Here is a 19,428-nt window from a genome sequence, read left to right on the forward strand (position 1 = left end):
GCGGGGCCACCCCAGGGCGGGGCGCGCATGCGCAGGGCGGCCGCGGGGGCTCCCGGAGGCGGCGGTGCCGGGACTCGGCAGCGGCAGCGGGACAGGGGAGGGGAGAGCGGACACGAGGGGACACCGAGGGGACACCGAGAGCGGGCACTGAGAGCGGTGAGTGCGGGACGGGAGAGCCGACACTGAGTGCAGGGGGTGAGTGCGGCCACTGAGTGCGGGCGGTGAGCGTGGACATGGAGTGCGGGAGAGGGAGAGTGGGCACTGAGAGCGGACAGTGCGGGCGATCCCCTCCCTGCGGTCCCCTCCTCTCCCGCCGAGACACCCGAGGGTCCCCGGGGAGTTCCCGGCGCGCTCCTGCATCCCCGCCGCGCCGGGAGCATCGTTCCCTGCGGAAAGAAGCGGGATGCGGGATGGGTGCGGGGGTGGTCGGTGTGCGGTGCCTGGTGCTTGCAGACACCCCTGGGATGCGGGGGGATGCGGGATCTTTCCCTCTGTGCCGCGCACAATTGTGGTTCATCCAGCCGGGGTTGGTCCAGCGGTCAGGTGGGTGCTGGGGAAGAGCTTAAGGAGGGCAGGGATGAGCAGGGAGACGCGGATTTTGCTTTAAATTCCCCCGTTACCGCTATCTCAAGGGCTTCCTGAAGAAGAGAGGTGGGCAGCGGTTTTCCTGCGTGTTTGTTTGAAATGGCTGTGGGCGGATTTTCCTTTAACGACTTTGACACCCGGGGAGCTCTGGAGGCCATAGTTCAGCCGTGAGCTGGGAGAAGAACCAGCTCCCGGTGTTTGCCTTGGAGCTGCCGCCTGCTCCTTGCGCAGACACGAGCTGGGGCGCGTCTCCAAAGGGTCACCGAAGGATTGTTCCCTGCTGATCTTCTCCAGGACACTTCGGGGTCATGTCCCTCCCCCCTGTTTTCCTGGCTGAAAACACCACAAGCATCTCACTTTTTTTTTCTTTTTTTCTTTGTTTTTTTTTTTTTTTTTCTTTTCTTTTTTTTTTTTTCAGGAAGGGGAGGGAAATATTGTGGACAGTCTTAAAGTGTTCTGGTTTTCTTGAACACAAATATATAGATATATAAGTTCAGGTAAACATTTAACGGTTGTTTGTTTGGTGCCAGACCAATTCCTCCCTGGCATGAGCAGGGTTGGGTTTGGAGCATCCTATTAGCTGTGCCAGGGTGACACACAGGGGCACACAGGTTTTTACTGGGATGGAGAGGTGCACTTGTTGTGGGATTGTGGCTTCAGAGCTGGGAAATTATTTAAATATTGCTAGTAGGAGGATTTTTGGGTGGGATGAGGCTTGGAGCAACCTAGTCTAGTGCCTGCCCTGCCCACGGCAGGGGGTTTGGAATGAGATGAGCTTTAAGGTTCTTTCCAACCCAAAATAGTTTGGGATTCTGGGATGGTTTGCTGCAGATGAGGATGAGGAGCGTAATGCTTCCCTGGCATTGAAAAAGAGCAAAGTTACAGAAAGGTCTTGAAAAAGGATGAATCCAGCAGGTCTGAAGTCTGGTTTTGCCCTCTGCCAGGGGACAGGCAGCCATGAATTCTGAATTCTAGCAGCAGACTGTGCTCCTGCCTTGGGGTGCTGTGGTGATATGTGCTGCAAACAGTTCCTAGAAACCCACTCCAGGGCTCCTCAGGCCAAACCACACAGTTGCACATTCCCTCCCACGCAGCTGGGGAAGGTGTGGGTTAACAGCCCTGCACCCTGCAGGATTTTCTGTTTCCTGGACATTAATTGCTTTTATTTGTTTATGCTGAAGCTGCAGCCGCAGCCTGTGGCCGAGCCGAGGGCTGTGTCCCTGTGGATGCAGGGAGGGATGGCAAGGAGGGATGGCCACAAGGGAGGGATGGCCACAAGGGAGGTGCCACCACCAGGTCACGTGCATGAGCTTGCAGCTACTTGCACATCTTGAGTCAGGCACCAGCTTAATTTTTTATCTGCCAGTTTATGGGGTAACCCTTGCTCATGGGGTCAGACCAGTGGCCCTTTAAGTGCATAAACAATTAATCATTAGTAAATTTCAGATGAATAAATACCCAGGGAGGCTGCTGGAGGCTGCAGCTGTACACATGCCATACCTTATAAGCTTCATCCTTCATAGAATCATGGAATGGTTTGGGTTGGAAGGGACATTAAAGATGGTCCAGTTCCAGCTCCCTGCCATGGACTGGGACACCTTCTACTAAACCAGATTGCTCCAAGCCCTGTCCAACCTCACCTTGGACACTTCCAAGTAGTAAGGGGAAGCTTGCTCCCATCTCCTTCCCACCCTCCATGCCCCACCAAATCCTTGGGATTGGGTAGGGTTCTAAGCAAGTGAATGCAGCACAGCCTGCGTGCCTTTTGGGGAGGGAATCTGCCATCTGCCTCTTCTTTGGAGCTTTGTAGCATCACTTCTGTCACTGCAAACCTAGAACCTGGCTGGGAGAGGCCATGGGGTTAAATGGGACGAGGTCCAGGATGGGGACAAAGACTTTCAGTTCAGGGGAGAGGAGAGCTCCCAGCTCCATGGGGTTGGCTCAGGGCTGCAGTCTCTCCCTGGCAGTGCCTCCTCTGCCCGCAGCAGCCGCAGGGCTCTGCATGATTTATATACATTTTTTTCTAGTGACCAAAGCTCTAAAATCCACAGCCTAAAAAAAAAAAAGATGTTTTTTGTGCAAGAGGCTTTTGTGGATGACAGCAAAGCTGAGCAGCTTCAGCCCAGAGGTTTTTTCGGGATGATTTGAACCCACAAACAGCACATGGGCAGTTTGGTTTGGTAGCTCTGCCCGCAGATGGTTCCAGGGTTGTCCCATCAGCAGATGGATCTGAGCAGGGAGGGATTGGCTGGCTTGTTGAGGTTTCCCTGTGCTAGCAGGAGTTCCCAGTTCTGCACTGAAGGAAGATTAGTGCTAAAGGAAGTTTAGGAGGTGAAAGTGGGATGTCACTGTGACAAATCCAGGCTCCTTTTTCAGTCAGTGCAGGGGGAAAACCCCCAGGCACTTTGCTGACACAATTCCAGTTTCTGGAAAGGGTCAGTCCCAGTCCATCAGTGATCCCTGCATGGTTGAATACAGCTGGCAGGGACTGGTGGGGGTGGCAGGACCAAAACCATGCCCAGGGGTGTGCTGACAGTTGAGCAACCTGATGGTTACAGTTTGGAACTGTGTCCCAGTCTGGTTTGATTCCTGGTGTACTCATCCAGGGATTTCACAGCCACCTGAAATCCAGCCCCAAAGCATCAGGTGCTGTGTGTTGGTTGTGTGTGGGAAAAGAAAGTGCTGAGGGGATCAGGAAAGAACAAACAGCAAAGGATTAGTGAGATCAGGAAGAAAAGCTGCAGAATATTACCTTGCTCTTGAGCAAATTTTGATACAGAGGGAGTGGATTTGCCAGAGGAGGGAATCCTCAGCCAGGAGAATTTTTAAATTTTTTTTCAGGAATTATTGGCTGTGTTAGCAGCAGCATCACCGAGCTCTAAGCTGGGTTAGGCATGAGGAAACTGCAGCTGTGCTATCTCAGCAAACCAGAACTGTGCCATTCCCTAACATGGTTTGGGAGATAGCACAGTGCAGGAGTTGTTCCTGCCTGACAGTTTGTGTGTGGCCCCCCATTTGAGGGGTGCAGCAGCACAGGAATTGCCAAGCCAGCCCAGCTGATCTCTGAGAACCCAATGTTGTGAAAATCAACCCCTTCCTTGCACGTGATGCTTGGATTCTCACAATAAAGCCACCAGCCACATCCAACCATTGGTTTCCTAATTTTGGGGTTCCATTCCCCTGCTTCGCTCCCCCAAACACCACAGGCCCTCAGGGGTGCCCCCCTTGTTGGGATGCATTTGCAAGCAGCTTTGTTTTTGCTCTGTGCCCTCCGAGCACAGCGTTCCCTGTGCTGGCTCCACTGCTGTCATCCCCTGGCCCCATCCCAAAGCTCAGGCAACGCTGAGCCCATGTCAAGAGGCACTTGCTGCCCAGCAGGGCTGAGCTGGCTGCTGGCCCAGCTTGCTGCCAGGCCAGGAATTGCAGGGGAGCTGACACTGCCGTGGCTTCCGTGGGGGATCCTGCCACCTCCCACTGGCTTTCATGGCTCGTCTCCCAGCATCACGGGACGTTCGTTTCCTGAGGGATACAAGCTTGGACAAACCCTGCTTGGGCTGCACACTGTGTGTGTGTGTGTGTGTGTGTGTGTGTGTGTGTGTGGAGAAGGGGAGCATTTGAGCCATCTTCTTTTATTTGAAAGTTACCACAAGGTTATTTTCATCTTTTTTTTCCTGAAGAGGTCAGGTTGTTTTAAGTTGTGCCTTTCAGTAAATCAGATGGCACCACCTTTTACTTTCCAGAGCATCCCAACCTGTGCAGGTCCCTGTTGGAGGAGTAATTGGGCTGATGTAGATCTAACAGGGTACCTAAGTGCCTTGAGGGAAATAAAATCTTCTGTGCAATTCACTGTTAAGTAGTCCCAGCACTGCCCAGTGCATTATGAGCACGAGATCTCATTTCCACCAGGCAGATGAGGACTGATATCCCCATTTCCTAGATGGGAAAGTGTAAGCCCAGTTTAGAAAAGCCCCAAACACCTGGCCCCTCTCTGGTTGTGGGGATTTCCACTTCTTTGATGCTGGAGAGTAGATAAGTTCTTCACACCCTGCTGCCTGTCCTGGCAGGGCTGGTCCCTGGCACAAACCATCAAATCATGGAATCACAGAGTAGTTTGGGTTGGGGGGGACATTAAAGCTTACCCAGTTCAACCCCCCTGCCATGGCAGGGACACCTTCCCCTATCCCAGTTTACTCCAAGCCCTGTCCATCTTGGCCTTGGACACTTCCAGAGATCCAGGGGCAGCCACAGCTCCTTTGGGGAACCTGTGCTGGTTGTAAATCCCATGTAAATCCCAGTAACTCCCCACAGAAGGTGTCTGAGCTTTGGGTGTTCCTGCTGCAGTCTGGAGCAGTCTGGTCCCTAAATCTGTGGCAGAAGGAAGCAGGTAATACCAAGACTGCACAGGAACTGCTTCTTGAGCCAGTCCATGGTCGCTTATTTTCTCAGCTCTGGAGGAGCCTTTCCAAAACACAGGGCAAGAATAGGATGGAGGAGCTGGCACTGTGCTCCCAGGATGGTCTTTCAAAGTTTTCTCCCTCTTTAGTTTTCTCCCTCTTTAGTTTTCTCCCTCTTTCTCCCTCAAAGTTTTCTCTCTCTTTAATTAAACCAAAGAATGGTTTAATTACTGGAAGAGATGTTTATGCTCAGGGAGAACCAGCCTTCAGACAACAGGGTTTGGGATTGGGTTTATCCAGTGCCTCTGAGCTGGGTGCAGCCCTGGTGCAGCCTCTCCCAGAGCTGAACTGCTCCTTGCCATCCTGGTGCACTGGGAGCTGTGACACCAAAGTCAACCCCATGTAGGAATGGGTCACAATAAAACCCCAAAAGCTTCAAAATGACCTGGAGTCCCCCCTGGGACTTTTGCTCAACTGCCAGAAGAGAGGAATTCAGGCATTAATCACCTGCAGCTCTCCAAACCAGTCTGTTATTTTCATGCTGTCCACAACCACCACTTCTTTTTTTTTTTTCCTCTGTTTTAAATGCCATGCATTTATTAAAGACTTCCCCAAAGCAGAGTACCCCCGGTCCTCCCTGCTTTGTTTACCAGGAATTACTGCCTTTTTGGAAGCCTGTGTAAACCTCTGATGCCTGAATACCAGCCTGCAAGTAAATCTATCACATTGGTCCAGCCTCAGTCCCAGACAGTGAACTCGGGGGCCAGACTGGTGGGAAAATCGACCATACTCTGTAGGAAATTTTCTCATTCAAACCCTTCCATCAGACTGTGACCAAAAAGCAAAAGAGCTGGGAAAAAGCTCGGGTTTCCAATTACCCTCTTCAAAAGGGAGAGAAAAATTGGAACAGGATCGTTCTCCTCCTGTGCCGGGAGTTTTTATTGTGGATGTCATGATCCAGCCTGGCCATCATCCACGCCCTCCTTCTCGCCTTGCAGCTCCCTCCCTGAACAAACGATACTTGGTTGCTGTTAATTGGGAGCAGCCAAAATAACTGAATCCCCCGGAGATGGGAGTGAGGACGGAATCTCAACGAGACACCCCGCCGATGAATGTGGCTTTCAGCTGCTCCTACGCCCCCGTGAAGGGAAAAGAATAGGGGCTCTGTGAAAGTGAAACAGCCAGTGCTGACCTTGGGTTTCTGGGTTGGTGTTTTTTGTTGGTTTTTTTTCTCTTTCTCTCTCTTTTCTAACGTTAATTGCTCGTCACTTTGTCCCATCACATGATCTCTGGAAGCTGCCAACTCGTTCTCACTCACTCATATCACAAGGTTTGAAATAAGCAGGGTACCAGGTTCCTGATTTAGCATTGTTCAGTCCAGTATCAGATGTGTTTCTTGTGATTTCGGACTATTATTTTGAAAATCTCTGCCCCTCGCAGCCTGTTTAAAACTGGCATTTTCCAGCTCTGAAAGCCTGCCTGGAATAATCTGTGCTGTCAGGGAGATGTGCAGTGCCCAGGCTCTCTGAGGCGATGCTCGCTGCATGCACTGAGCTCTGGGGATGAGAGACCTTGGCAAAATCCTGGCACGAGTACGAGCGGTGCAAGCCAGAGCCAGGCTGTGCCTGGGACAGAAGCTGCCTGTCTCTCTCACACCCTTGTCAGCATGCAAAGCAGGCAGGCCATGGACTGCATCCCCATGCATTCCTATTACCAGGCTCAGCTGCCACCCTCCCATGTGTTGCCTTTGCTCTTTACATGCAGTTTTCAGCAGGTTTCTCCACAGGAGATGAGCATCTCTGCAGGTCTGTGCCCTCTTGCCCTATGCTTGCAGCTGTGCCCTCTTGGAGCTGGTTTTCAGTTCCTCTTCTGCTGGGATTCCCTCTGGCATTACTCTGTTCTCTCCAAGATGTAAGGAACTTCAGCATTGTCCTTTCTTCTTCTGCCTCACCATCCTGATCATTGAATCATAGAATCCCAGGATGGTCTGGGTTGGAAAGATCATTTTGTTCCAACTCTTCTGCTATGGGCAGGAAAAAATTCTTCCCCATGAGGGTGGTGAGGCCCTGGCACAGGTTGCCCAGAGAAGTTGTGGTTGCTCCATCCCTGGAAGTGTCCAAGTTTGAATGGGGCTTGGAGCAACCTGGGATAGGGGAAGGTGTCCCTGTCCATGGCAGGAGGTTGGAATGAGGTGATCTTTAACATCCCTTCCATCCTGAAGCACTCCACAATTCCATGATTTATGAATGAACTCCACTAGCTACAAGAAGCCAGAACAGACTGGCTGTGCATTGGAACAGGGCACAGAGTGAGTGTTGCCTCCTGTTCACACCTTGCCCTCATAGGACTGCCCCAAAGTCAAAACTTGCCTTGCCTGCCTAGATTTTGGCATGTAACTCCACAGGGATACACAACCTGCTAAATTAACTGCATGTCCAATCATAAATCAGGACCCTGCAGACCCTTAGAGAAACAAAGTCTTAACATTAACAACATTAACTGCCCAGCAAGTGTGCTCCCTTCAGCATTATACATTTGTGAAACTAAAACAGCATTTCCAGGGACCATTTTGTCTTCTGTGGCTAAGGCAGCTCCATCAAACACAGCAGACAAAGTCCCCTGTGACAAACAGAGGAAAAAACCTCCAGCCCTGAGAGATGCTAAGGGAGAAAGCCAAGGCAGTGTAGGGCAGAAAGAATTTTCTGAAAAATGAAACCTAATTATGACAGCTCCCCTCTGCTAGAATACAGAAGCAACGTGAAAATATTTTGTTTCTTATCAGACGCTTTGGGTTTCTACAGGAAGTGAGACTTGCTGCCTGCTTGAGAGTCTGCTCTGACTTTGCTCTTTGTGCTGTCTCACCCTGGGACTGCCAGGTCCCACCTCCTTGCTTTCAGAAACTCTCTCATGGTGTTTAACACTGTCCTGTCCTCTGTATCACAGCCTAGCAGGGGTCTCCCATCATGGAATCATGGACTGGTTTGGGTTGAAAGGGATCTTAAAGCTCCTCTAGTTCCAGCCCCCTGCTATGGGCAGGGACACCTTCACTAGACCAGGTACCCACACAAACTACTGGTGTCTCACCTCTGAACACAGCTGGTAGGAGAAAAATTGCAGCAGGAGAAAAATTGGCTGTTTTCCACACTCAGGCAAAATACTTATTTGGGGGGTTTTTTCTTTCTTTTTTTTTTTTTTTCTTTTTTTTTTTTTTTTTTTTTTTTGCTACCTCCATCCCGTGCAGCTCCAGTTGTGTGCATATAAGCTTAGGAGACAGATTCTGCTCCTGCAAACCTTTGTGCGTTGATTTCATAGGATTAACCACAGCCCTGCACAGTCTGGTGGTGGGGCCCCATCAGCACCAATTTCAGTTTAACATGGGCATTTGTGATGAATTCTCCTCTATTTTGTATGACACAAACACCAGCAGGGAAGAGAGCTATCTAGGTTATTGGGAAACAGGGGGTATTGGGAATTAATTTAATGCCAAGAGTTGTTCTCCACACATCAGGATCCTGCTGTGCCCTGAATCTGAATCTTGCCAGCCAGAGCTTAGCAAGTCTAGAGGTTACCAAGGAGCAGAGCAGCAGAGGAGCGCCCAGCACAGGGTTTGGCTGCTCTGAGCATCCAGGGACTTCTCTGGCAGTCCCTCAGCACTGGCTCCATGGATGCTCCCAAGGCTCTGATGCTGTACCCAAACTGCAGCCAGCTTGGATGTGAAGCCTCTCATTTCTTCAGTCCCTCTCAGTCCTAATGCTTCTTACTTGTGGAGGGATAAGGGCTGCAGATTGGGACTGTGGATTTCTCCACTTCTCCCTCTGCCATACTCACTACAGTAATCCATGGGCAAGCTCTGTGACAGGGAAGGTTGAGTTTCTTTGCAACCTCCATGATTTGTTTGGGACCCTCTTAACTCATGTGCAGACAGGCTCTTTATCCCTTAGATGAGTAATTTACATCCCAGTTTTGTCCCTGAGCATTTTGTTCTGCGGTAAGGGGTGAAAAATCACCTTCATAAATCATCAGATGCTTTCTTGCCAACTATCTGCTTCCTGCAGCCCCTTGTTGGCAGCTTGTGGCTCCTGAACACGCTCCAAGCTGAGTGCCTGAGGAAGTGGGGAGGAAGGGTAGGCTTGTGACATTGCTGTGCCCATCTGATGCAGGCTGACCTGCAGGGACAAAGCTCTGCAGTCCCCCTCTGTGCTGAATTTAGGTCAGGGAACAGATATCCCTGGGAATCTCATGCTGCCTCAGACCCTTCTCTAAGTTCCCTGGAGATCTGGTACCCCTAAATTTGACAGTATTCATAAAATCATGGAATGGTTTGGGATAGAAGGGACTTGAAAGACCATCTTGACCCAACACTCTGTCATGGGCAAGGACAGCTTCCACTATCCCAAGTTGCTCCAAGCCCCATCCAACCTGGCCTTGGACACTTCCAGAGATCCAGGGGCAGCCACAGCTTCTCTGGGCACCCCACGCCAGGGCCTCACTAACCTCACAGGGAAGAATTCCTTCCCAATATCCCATCTATCCCCACCCTCTGGCAGTGGGCAGGCATTGCCCCTTGTCCTGTCCTTCCAGGCCCTTGTCCCAAGTCCCTCTCCAGCATTCCTGGAGCCCCTTTAGGCACTGATGGGTGCTCTAATGGTTAATCCCGCCGGCCGCCGGTAAAGGCAGCATGCTGTTCTCCCCGGTGCACCACCATTAACATTTCCTTTTTCTCCCATCCCCTCAGGGCAGGAAGAGGCGTTCCCTGGTGCGGGGCTGAAGGATGACAGCCATCCTGGAGCGGCTCAGCACGCTGTCCCTGAGTGGGCAGCACCTCAGCCGGCTGCCCCGGCTGCTGGAGGACGGCCTCCCCAAGATGCCCTGCACGGTGAAGGAGTGCGAGGTGCCGCAGCTCTTCCGCGAGCCCTACATCCACAGCGGGTACCGCCCCACCGGCCAGGACTGGCGCTACTACTTCCTCAGCCTCTTCCAGAAGCACAACGAGGTGGTCAACGTGTGGACTCATCTCCTGGCGGCGCTGGCCGTGCTGCTGAGGTTCAAGACGTTTGTGGAGGCCGAGCAGTTGCTTGTGGATGCGTGGTCCTTGCCACTGCTCATCTTCGTCCTCTCTTCTGTCACCTACCTGACCTGCAGCCTCTTGGCCCACCTGCTGCAGTCCAAGTCGGAGCTGTACCACTACACCTTCTACTTTGTGGACTATGTTGGAGTCAGCATCTACCAGTATGGCAGTGCCTTGGCTCATTTCTACTACAGCTCTGACCAAGCCTGGTATGACAAGTTCTGGCTTTTCTTCCTGCCAGCAGCAGCTTTCTGCGGCTGGTTGTCCTGTGCCGGCTGCTGCTACGCCAAATACCGGTACCGACGGCCTTACCCCATCATGAGGAAGATGTGCCAGGTGATCCCAGCAGGGCTGGCTTTCATCCTGGACATCAGTCCCGTGGCTCACCGGGTGGTTGTGTGTCACCTGGGGGGCTGTGAGGAGGATGCTGCTTGGTACCACACGTACCAGATACTGTTTTTTCTTATCAGTGCTTATTTCTTTTCCTGCCCTGTCCCTGAGAAATACTTCCCTGGCTCCTGTGATATTGTTGGCCACGCCCACCAGATCTTCCACACCTTCCTGGCCATCTGCACCCTGTCACAGCTGGAGGCCATTCTTTTGGATTACAAGAACAGGCAGGAGATTTTCCTGAAGAGACACGGGCCTTTCACCGTTTATCTCTCCTGCATCTCTTTCTTTGGCTTGGTGGCCTGCAGTGCCATCACAGCTTACATCCTGCGATGCAGGATCAAGGACAGCCTGGCTAAAAAGGACTCCTGAGAGTCACGGACGTGACAGGCATGACATCACCAGAGAAAATCAAGAAAAAGGGCATAACATACTAGAGACATGACTGTCTTACTTGCCTAACACGCCGTGACTAACCAGGACCCTGGATTCAGATGGAGGGCTGGACACTTCATGCTGGATGCATTTTCACAGCAGGGATTGCCTTTTGCCATCCAGGGGGGGACATGGAGTGTTCTAAGCCAGAACAAGTCACTGAACCAAGGATGCTGAAATAGGCAGAGGTTCCTTGTTCATTCTGGTAGAGCTGTGGGTGAGACCTTGCTGAAGGTCAGGGAGGGCAGCCTGGAGGCTGTGGGACTGCAGAAGGGTGTGCCAGGGCTCACAACACCATGAGGAGCTCAGCTGGATGTGATGACCTCTCTGGGTTCGGCCGTATCTGTGTGAGAACGGTTCCTGTCAAAGGCAGTAGGAAGGTTTCAGGAAGTTTGTGTTTCTAGGGTTCGGGTATGAGGGCACATGTGGCACTGTGGCTGCTAGAATCCTTCTCCTGTTCCAGCCAGGCTCTCTCTGAGCTCCCCTTGTCAAGGGTGTCAGTGCCAGGTCACTTAGGTGGCTTTGGGAAAACATCTTTGGAGATCCTGGCTTGACCTGGGGTCCTCTGGGACAAACTGGGTCTGTGTCATCTGTCCAGGGAGTCTGACCAACCTCTAGCAATGTCCATGAAATGTGGACTAATTTGGATGGCATCTGTTTGATACAGGAAAGGCTCTGGTCCTCCAACAACACTACTGTGGTCACGGCCAAAAGGGTCTGAAGGTGAAGGAGTCTTTATTCCCCTCTTAATGGTGCTTTGTGTCCTTGATGAGCATTGTGGGAAAGCTGACTTTGGAGCTTCAGGGTTGCTGTTTTATGATAAGTGGGGCTGTGACTCTGGCAGGTTTTTATCAGTATTAGATGAAGGTAGAACAGCAAAAGTAAAGGAGAGTGATGACATTATGGTCCTGCACAACCTGGGGAAGGCTTGGCCTTGGGACTTGGTGATTCCTGTGGGGAGTAGCAAAGATAGTGGTCAGGGTCACTTAATGTCCATGGGTCACTCCTGTCCAAGGTAACAAAGGCTGGATTACCATGTCCCCCACTAGAAGAATCTATTCTGTGCTGGGCTTGGGGGAATATCAAACATGGAGCCACCAATGAGGATTAAATCCTTGCTAAAACCAAGGAATCCATGGGATCTATCCCAGCCACGGATTTGTCTCATTGAGCCCAAGGGCAGGCAAATGAATTGTGATTGCTGGTTCTGAGCAGGCAGAGTGTAGGGTTGGGGATATGGTTGGTGAGGACAAGCACTGATTTCTGCACTTCATCTGTGTTTCAGCTCTTGAGGTGTGTGTGTGTGTGTGTGCATGTTCCATGGGACTTGTTATCCAGAAGGGCTTTGCCTTGGGATTTTAAATCTGCAGAGCCTCCTAGCTGGGTTAAGATTAACCTGAAGGAAACAGTGCTGTCCTGCTGGAGGAGCAAGGTGGGCTGGACAACAGATTTGTTAATAGGTGGTGGAAAACAGACCTGTAGATTGGCACTTTGCTGGTCCTGTGTTTAGTAGGTGAATTTGGGACTCATGGCCCTACAGAAAATTAAATACAAAGGGAGAGGGAAGTAAGTTTGGTATAGGAGTATAGGAGAAGAAGTCATAGGAAAGCCTTCAGGAGGTCATCAACTCCACCCTTTCTCATCAGTCCTGGTCTGAGCTTAGAAATTAATTACTTGATTTCATAGGGTGTTTTTGATGGTACAGATGGTACAGCCATGCTGACCTAGAAGAAAATCTGCCTCAGGGGAGATGCCAAGCAGGGGTGGTCCCACTTGCACCTCGTTCAACCTCTTCCCATGCACAGAAGTTCATCTCACCACAGAGTGAGCCAGTGCCAGGAGAGGGACCTTTGGGAAACCAATCCTACTGAAAACATGTCAGTAATTTTCGGCTGGTTTTAAATCTGAGCCAACTCACTTGGACAATGCAGCTGCTGGCAGGGAAGGGCTGGATTGGAGGCCAGCAGCAGTTCCTCCTTGCATGGCAGCTGGCTGCTCAACTCGCTCAGCTGCACTGATGGACTGCTCCCTCCATGGCCTCTGGCTTTGTTTGTGGGTCTCCTCCCAGTTTGAGAAAAGGCTTCCAGTGCAAGCAGCTTTTTCTTGCAGCCTAATTTGTCTTGGTTTTGTGGTGGGTAAGGCAGCACAAGGCACTGGGTGTGGAACTGACTGGATGGTATCAGTGGGTTCCTGTGCAGAAACAAAGGTAAATCGGGCTGGTCCAGAGCTCATTTCTGAGATAAAATTAAGAAGGATTGGGCATGGCTGGTAATAGCAAACCTGCTCTGATGCTACCTGGAGTTACATTGGTACCAAAGGAAGGGATCACCCAGGTGTCCCCTTCTCTGAGGGTTTGAAAACAGATGACATGCCCTGCCCTTGTTGAAGGAGGGTGAGTACGGTAATTCTGTCTCATTCAGGGACAGGGAGAGGAGCCCCACATGGCTCTTCCAAGGTACTTCTGATCATATCTGGTACTTCTGATCATGTCTTCTCCTCCCTGGCTGAGCAGAAGTGGGCAGTGGAGCAGTGGTGTGACAGTGGAGGTGGTTTTGCACACTCCCACGTTTCCCCTCAGGTGAAGCCGAGCCCATCTCCGTGTGGCCCTGCACTCCCACCTGGAGCTGACTCCTGGTTACGATGATGGGTGGAGTGAGCTGGGATCTACAATACAGATCTGTGCTGCTGTGAGGATGTGCCCTTGTGTCACAAGGGGCTCACCAACACTGGAGCTTCCTTCATCCCTGTCTCCATCCTCTTCCTCCAGCCAGCTTCTTTCTTTCCTTCATCCTTGTGCCTTACGCACCTGGCTGCCTTCCTGGGCAGACTCCACCTGCAGTCTCAGCTGGGAAGTGGCTGTGGAAGCTTTGCCAGTGATCCAGAGGACACCAGGGCTGGATCTGGATAAATCCAAAGTGCCTCTGTGATAAATGCTCAGCTTGTCTGAGCCCCCCCAGGAGCTTCTCCTTGGGCTCACTGCTTGGAGCAGGTCTCCTCCATCCTGGTGTTCCTAAGGAGGCATGCCTGGGAAGAATGTACCAGTGGCCAGGCTTGGTGAAGAGCTGACCACCCGAGATCCCTCAGGGATCCCTGACATGACAGTCCTCTCCCTCAGGAATCTCTGGTCCTGAGGTAGTGTTCCTTCAGATCTTGCAAACCAGGACAGCTCCTTAGAATTCATCCCAATGTGCCTTGTGCTGTTTCTTTTGGGGATTAATCCTGAAGGAACCTGAGGATCAAGGGCAGCCTCTTCGCTGTCTGCTCCATGCTCCATGGTTGCTGTTAACAACAAATTCCCACTGACAGGATTTGCTCCGTGTACAGAGCAGGAGGGGAGGATGGAGACAGGTGCCTTCAATTTGTATTTATGCCTAATTTGTGTAACAAGGCAAGGACAGGTTCCTCATGTGCCTTGCAATTTACATCTTTTACTGACAAGATTATTTTTAAGCACTGTTCATTACTAAACAGAAGTACAAAAGGGTTTGTATTTTTTTCCTTTGGGAAACAGGGAAGGATATGAGTGTTCCTTATTAACCATCCCCTTCCCAACTCCCACCTGCTGACTTTGTATTGTTGAAAACATTGACAATATTTTAAGCTTTGTACTGTACTGATCTTTATTTAAAAACTTTAATGGGAAAAAAAAAATCTGTGAAAGCAAAACAATTGGTGTGGTGTGAAATTCCCAAATGCACAACTGCACAGCTACAGAAGGTTATGAGTCATTAGAAAAAAATGGGGATAATAATTACAATAATGAACAATAAGGTGTGGTTTTATATGTGCATCTCAAAGCACTTCCAAGGTTTCTTGATACCTTTTGGATTTCATTCCCTTTCCACAAGGGAAGTGCAGAACAACTGCCCTGACACTGATTAGAGAAATTTTAGTTCATCATCCACAATCACATAAGGGTTGAGTTTGGAAAAGATCTCTGGGGGCCACTTGGTCCAACCCTCAGCTCAAGCAGAGGGACTCAGAGCTGGTTGCCCAGGTCCATGTCCAGATGGATTTTGAATATCTCCAAGGATGGCAACTCCATCACCTCTCAGGACAACCTGTGCCAGTGCTCAGCCACCCTCACAGTAAAAAAGTGTTTCCTGATGTTCAGAGGAACCTCCTGTGTTCCATCCAGTGTGTGCCTGTGCCCTCTGGTCCTGGCCCTGGGGCCTGGTACAGAGCCTCGTCCTGTCCACTTTGCACCTTCCCTTCAGGGATTTATATACACCTATAAAATCCTTTAAATATTGCCTGACATGATCCTCTTCCACCAGGTACATGTTCCCTGCTCCAGCCCTTCTCCCTGCTCTCAGGGACCAGGGATTCCTGAAGGCTTATCCCATTGGTAAAGACTGAGGTGAAGAAGGCTTTTCCATGTTCTCTGTAGCCAGCTCCCACATCTTACTGAGCAATGGGCCCACAACTTTTTCCCTAGTCTCCCTTTTGTCACCCTGTAGAAACCCTTCTGGTTGTCTTTGGTATTCCCAAACAGATTCCAGTTGGACTTTGCCTTTCCTCATCTCCACACACTCAGATAGTCTCTGTATTCCTTTCTATCCACGTCCTTGCTTTCACCTTCTCTCTGCTGCTTCTGTGTTTGAGTTTTTCCAGGAGCTCCTTGTTTATCCATGCAGGCCTGCTGGCATTTTTTCCCAGCTTCCTGCTCATTAGAATGGATTGTTCTTGAGCTTGGAGATGACTCCTCCCAGGCCTCTTTATCCCAGGGGACTCTACCAAGCGGATAGGGGCCTTTGAAGAGGCCAAAATCTGAAGGCTACTGTTTGATGTTTGCCTTCCTCCCTTCCTTCAGGATACTGAGCTCCTCCAGCCAGCTCTGCTTTTGACCCTCACATTTCCAGTAAACCATGAGTCTGACGTCCAGCAAAGTACCTCTCCTTGTCAGCTCCTCCATCACTTGGAGGAGGGAGTTACCACCACTGCATTCCAGAAATCTCCTGGACTGAAAATCACAGAATCGTAGAAGGGTTTGGGTTGGAAGAGACCTTAAAGATCATCTCATTCCAACCCCTTGCCATGGCCAGAGACACCTTCTACTAGACCACGTTTCTCAGGGCTCCATCCAATTTGACCTTGAATGTTTCCATGGATAGGGCATCCACAGCTTCTCTGGACAACCAGTGCCAAGGCCTCACCAACCCCACACTAAATAATTTCTTCCTAATACCCAATCTAAATCTACTCTCTGGCTTCACTTTGAAGCCATTTCCCTTTGTCCTGTCATTACATGTTTTCTAAATGTAGTCCCTCTCCATCTTTCCTGTAGGCTCCCTTCAGGTACTGGAAGACTGCAATTAGGTTACCCCTAAGCCTTCTCTTCTCCAGGATGAACAATCCCAATTCTCTTGGCATTTCCTCTTAGGAGAGATGCTCCATCCCTCTTTTCTTGTCCTTCCAGCAGGTATCAGGGTGGCTGAAGTCCCCCATGAGGAGCAGGGCCAGTACAACATCACCCAAACTGGTTATCCCCCTTGAACCCTTCCCCTGTAAGCTGTTGGCTCATCATCCACTCGGAATTCCAGGCACTCCAGCTGCTCTCTCACTACAGGGCAGCTCCCTCTCCTCACCTTTTTGGCTTGTCTGTATCCCTCCATTGCAACACTGAGGTCGTGGGAGCCATCCTACCACATCTTCCTGATCCCAACAAGATCATGGCCCTGCAGATGCACCCACATCTCTGCCTTGTCAGTCCCCACACTGCTGGTGTTCTCTACACACACTCCAGAGACACACCCCAGCACACTGACTTCCCGGATTTAGGGATCCCAGTTTTAGGGATTTCTCCATCATGGTGTTTTGTTGATTTTCTGATCCCTTTCTGTCATATTGCTCCAGATCCTGAACTCATCAACCTTATTTGGGAGGGTTGTGTGTGATCACATGCATAATTCATCAATTTTTTTCTGAATTTCAGAACTTAAAACCTCTAGAATATAATTTATTTTTCTTTCCAATAACCAGTAATTTTAATTATTATTTCTTAATACACCATGCAGCCCAAGGCTTCTGCAGGTTGTGTTTTCACCCACCAGAGGGCGAGATACCTCCATCCCTGTCCTCCACTGCCACGAAAGCAGAGCCCGATAAAGAATTCCTTTTGCCTTTCATGAGTAGATAGCAGGGATGTGGGAAGCTAAAAAGCTCATCTTAACCTTGGCAAGTCAGACTTGTCTGTACAGAAGTTTTCAAGGATGAAGCTTAATCTATATCTTCACTTTAATTCCTCATTTCTCCTTTCTCCTGCTTTACAGTCACTATTACTAAATACCACATTCTGCTACAGCTTTTCTTCTACTTCCTCCTGTGGAATCCCAGAATGGTTTGGGTTGGAAGGGACATTAAAGATCACCTCATTCCAAACCCGTGAGCAGGGACACCTTCCATTAAACCAGGTTCCTCAACCTGGCCTTGGACACTTGGAGGGACAGTGCAGCCACAGCTTTTCTGGGCAACCTGTGCCAGGGCCTCCCCACCCTCACAGGGATGAATTCCTTCCCAATATCCCATCTAACCCTGCCCCCTGGCAGTTTAAAACCACTGCCCCTTGTCCTGTCACTGCATACCCTTGTAAATAATCCCTTTTTGGCTCTCTCAGAGCCCCTTTAGGCATTGGAAAGGACTTCCCAGAGCCTTCTTTTCTCCAGGCTGAACATGCCTAGCCTGTCATCTTTACAGGCTGTGCCACACAGCCTTGTCACAAATTTGCAGTTACTGTCCTTGTGGATGATCCTTGGCACACAGAGCTGGCTTTCCTTCTCTGAGAGAGGCCCCATTCCCTGTTAAATGCTGCCTGGATATTGCAGCTTGAAAAATCAGAGCAAGGGCTTGATCAGGGTCCTGCTCCTAAGTCTAAGTCAGCCATCACACCAGCAACTTTGCTGTCTTCCAGATTCAGCTCTTCTAGCCCTGCTTGGCCTTCAGTTCATTATTTTCCTTTGTAAGCTCATCAGCCTCATTCTTTATCTCCCACCGTCTGGCTTTTTTCTCTCTCCCACACCGTGCTCAGACAGACGGTCTGGCTGCAATTCTCCCTGCTTAACTTGTGCTTACAAAACCCTCGGATCTGCCGCCTGCCCTTGAATCACAGCCTGGCTTGCCTGGTGTAGTGGTGATAAAGAGAACAAAGCAAAGATGCACAAAAATCTTCTTTTTCATGGAGTCCTAGAAGGTTTGGGTTGGAAGGGACATTCAGGATCATCTCGTTCCAACCCTCTTGCCAAGGGCAGGGACACCTTCCACTAGACCAGGTTTCTCCCAAATCCTGTCCAACCTGGCCCTGAACGCTTCCAGGGATGAGGAATCCACATCTTTTGGGGAATCCACGACATCTATAGGCAACAAATAACTTCTGTTTTCCATGGTGATGGATTTAGCTGTTTTCTCTCTTGCAATTGGGAGTGACTTTTGCAGATCCACCTTTTCCTTCATGGTATCCTTGATGCTTCTTTTTGCCCCTTCCTCCAGAGATAAAAACCGTGTTTGAAAGAGAGGAATTATATCTGTGCTACATATGAAAAATACACTATTTCACAACTATATACATTTTTATACATGTATACATACATCATAAACCAGCACAATCACTTCTGTTAAAATATTTCAATCACTCCAGGTATGGATTTGTCCCTTCAGAGCTGCTCCTCACCCTGGGCACTGCACAGGGCAAGGAAAACTCCCCAAAAAGCAGCAGTCCAGATGCCACCACCTGTTTGGGAGGCCAAGATGTTTTAATGTAAGGGAGTTATGAGGGGCCACGAGGGAGATATGAGGGGGCTCTGAGGGGCTGTGAGGGGTGTAAAAACGCCAATAACTTGTTTTTAAAATTTTAAAAATTTAATAGTAATAAAATGGTTATAAAAATAGTAATACAATTAGAGTAATAATAATTTGGACAATTTGAATTAGGACAATATGAGACAATAAAGACAGAGTTACGGACGTCCGGGTAACTTTTTCTGGGCAGCACGATCCCGAACAAGGACACACATTAACAAAGGATTAACCCTTAAAAACAACAGCCTGTTGCATATTCATACACTTCATACATGATGCATAAATTCCATTAAAATACAGGATTCTGTCTGGTCATCGTCAACTTCTTCCTCTGAATCCTGACAGTGCCTTCGAGGCAGGAAGAAGTTCGTTTCTTCTGATAAGAGGGCAATAAATTCTTTTTCTCAGAAAGATTTAGGTGTCCTGTGGCTGCTGTCTCAGTGAGTCCTTTCTTTAAAAAAGTATCCTACATAGCATAGTTTCTATTTTAACATTTTGTTATAACCTAAAACCATATTTAACACACTACTTAAGAGAATTAATACAGCATAACTTTCTAACGCAACACATATAATATTCATTTGAATATTTGCGAAAAGCCAGTCATAAAATGCGCATTTTTCACAAGGGGAAAATCCCAAATAAAACAGGATTAAGACTTTCCACGTCTTTTTTTCCACGCCGCGGGGTCGGACTCCCCTCACAGCGCGGGGGGGGAGGGGGCGGTTCGGCCCCTCAGAGCCCTCCCCGTCGCCACGGCAA

At 49.8% G+C, this 19,428-nt stretch overlaps 1 protein-coding gene across 2 annotated transcripts; it reads left to right on the plus strand.

Annotated features, from left to right (window-relative positions):
- PAQR8 (progestin and adipoQ receptor family member 8) lies at window positions 1-19,327 on the plus strand. 2 transcript variants are annotated; one of them, XM_071447478.1, is made up of 2 exons: window positions 1-156; window positions 9,715-19,327. In XM_071447478.1, the coding sequence occupies exon 2, from the start codon at window positions 9,751-9,753 to the stop codon at window positions 10,807-10,809; it is 1,059 nt and encodes a 352-aa protein (XP_071303579.1). In that variant the 5' UTR covers window positions 1-156; window positions 9,715-9,750; the 3' UTR covers window positions 10,810-19,327. The 2 variants fall into 2 exon arrangements, with proteins under 2 accessions (XP_071303579.1, XP_071303587.1); XM_071447486.1 differs by having other exon boundaries at window positions 25-195.
- Window positions 19,328-19,428: the final 101 nt, after the last annotated feature.

The sequence above is a fragment of the Agelaius tricolor genome, unplaced genomic scaffold, assembly GCF_023055355.1.
Source record: "Agelaius tricolor isolate 1412-34295 unplaced genomic scaffold, bAgeTri1.0.p SCAF_1, whole genome shotgun sequence".
NCBI lineage: Eukaryota > Metazoa > Chordata > Aves > Passeriformes > Icteridae > Agelaius > Agelaius tricolor.

Bases quoted from the DNA above. Each gene is read 5' to 3' on its own strand.
- PAQR8 (XM_071447478.1), top strand. From the start codon at position 9,751: ATGACAGCCATCCTGGAGCGGCTCAGCACGCTGTCCCTGAGTGGGCAG.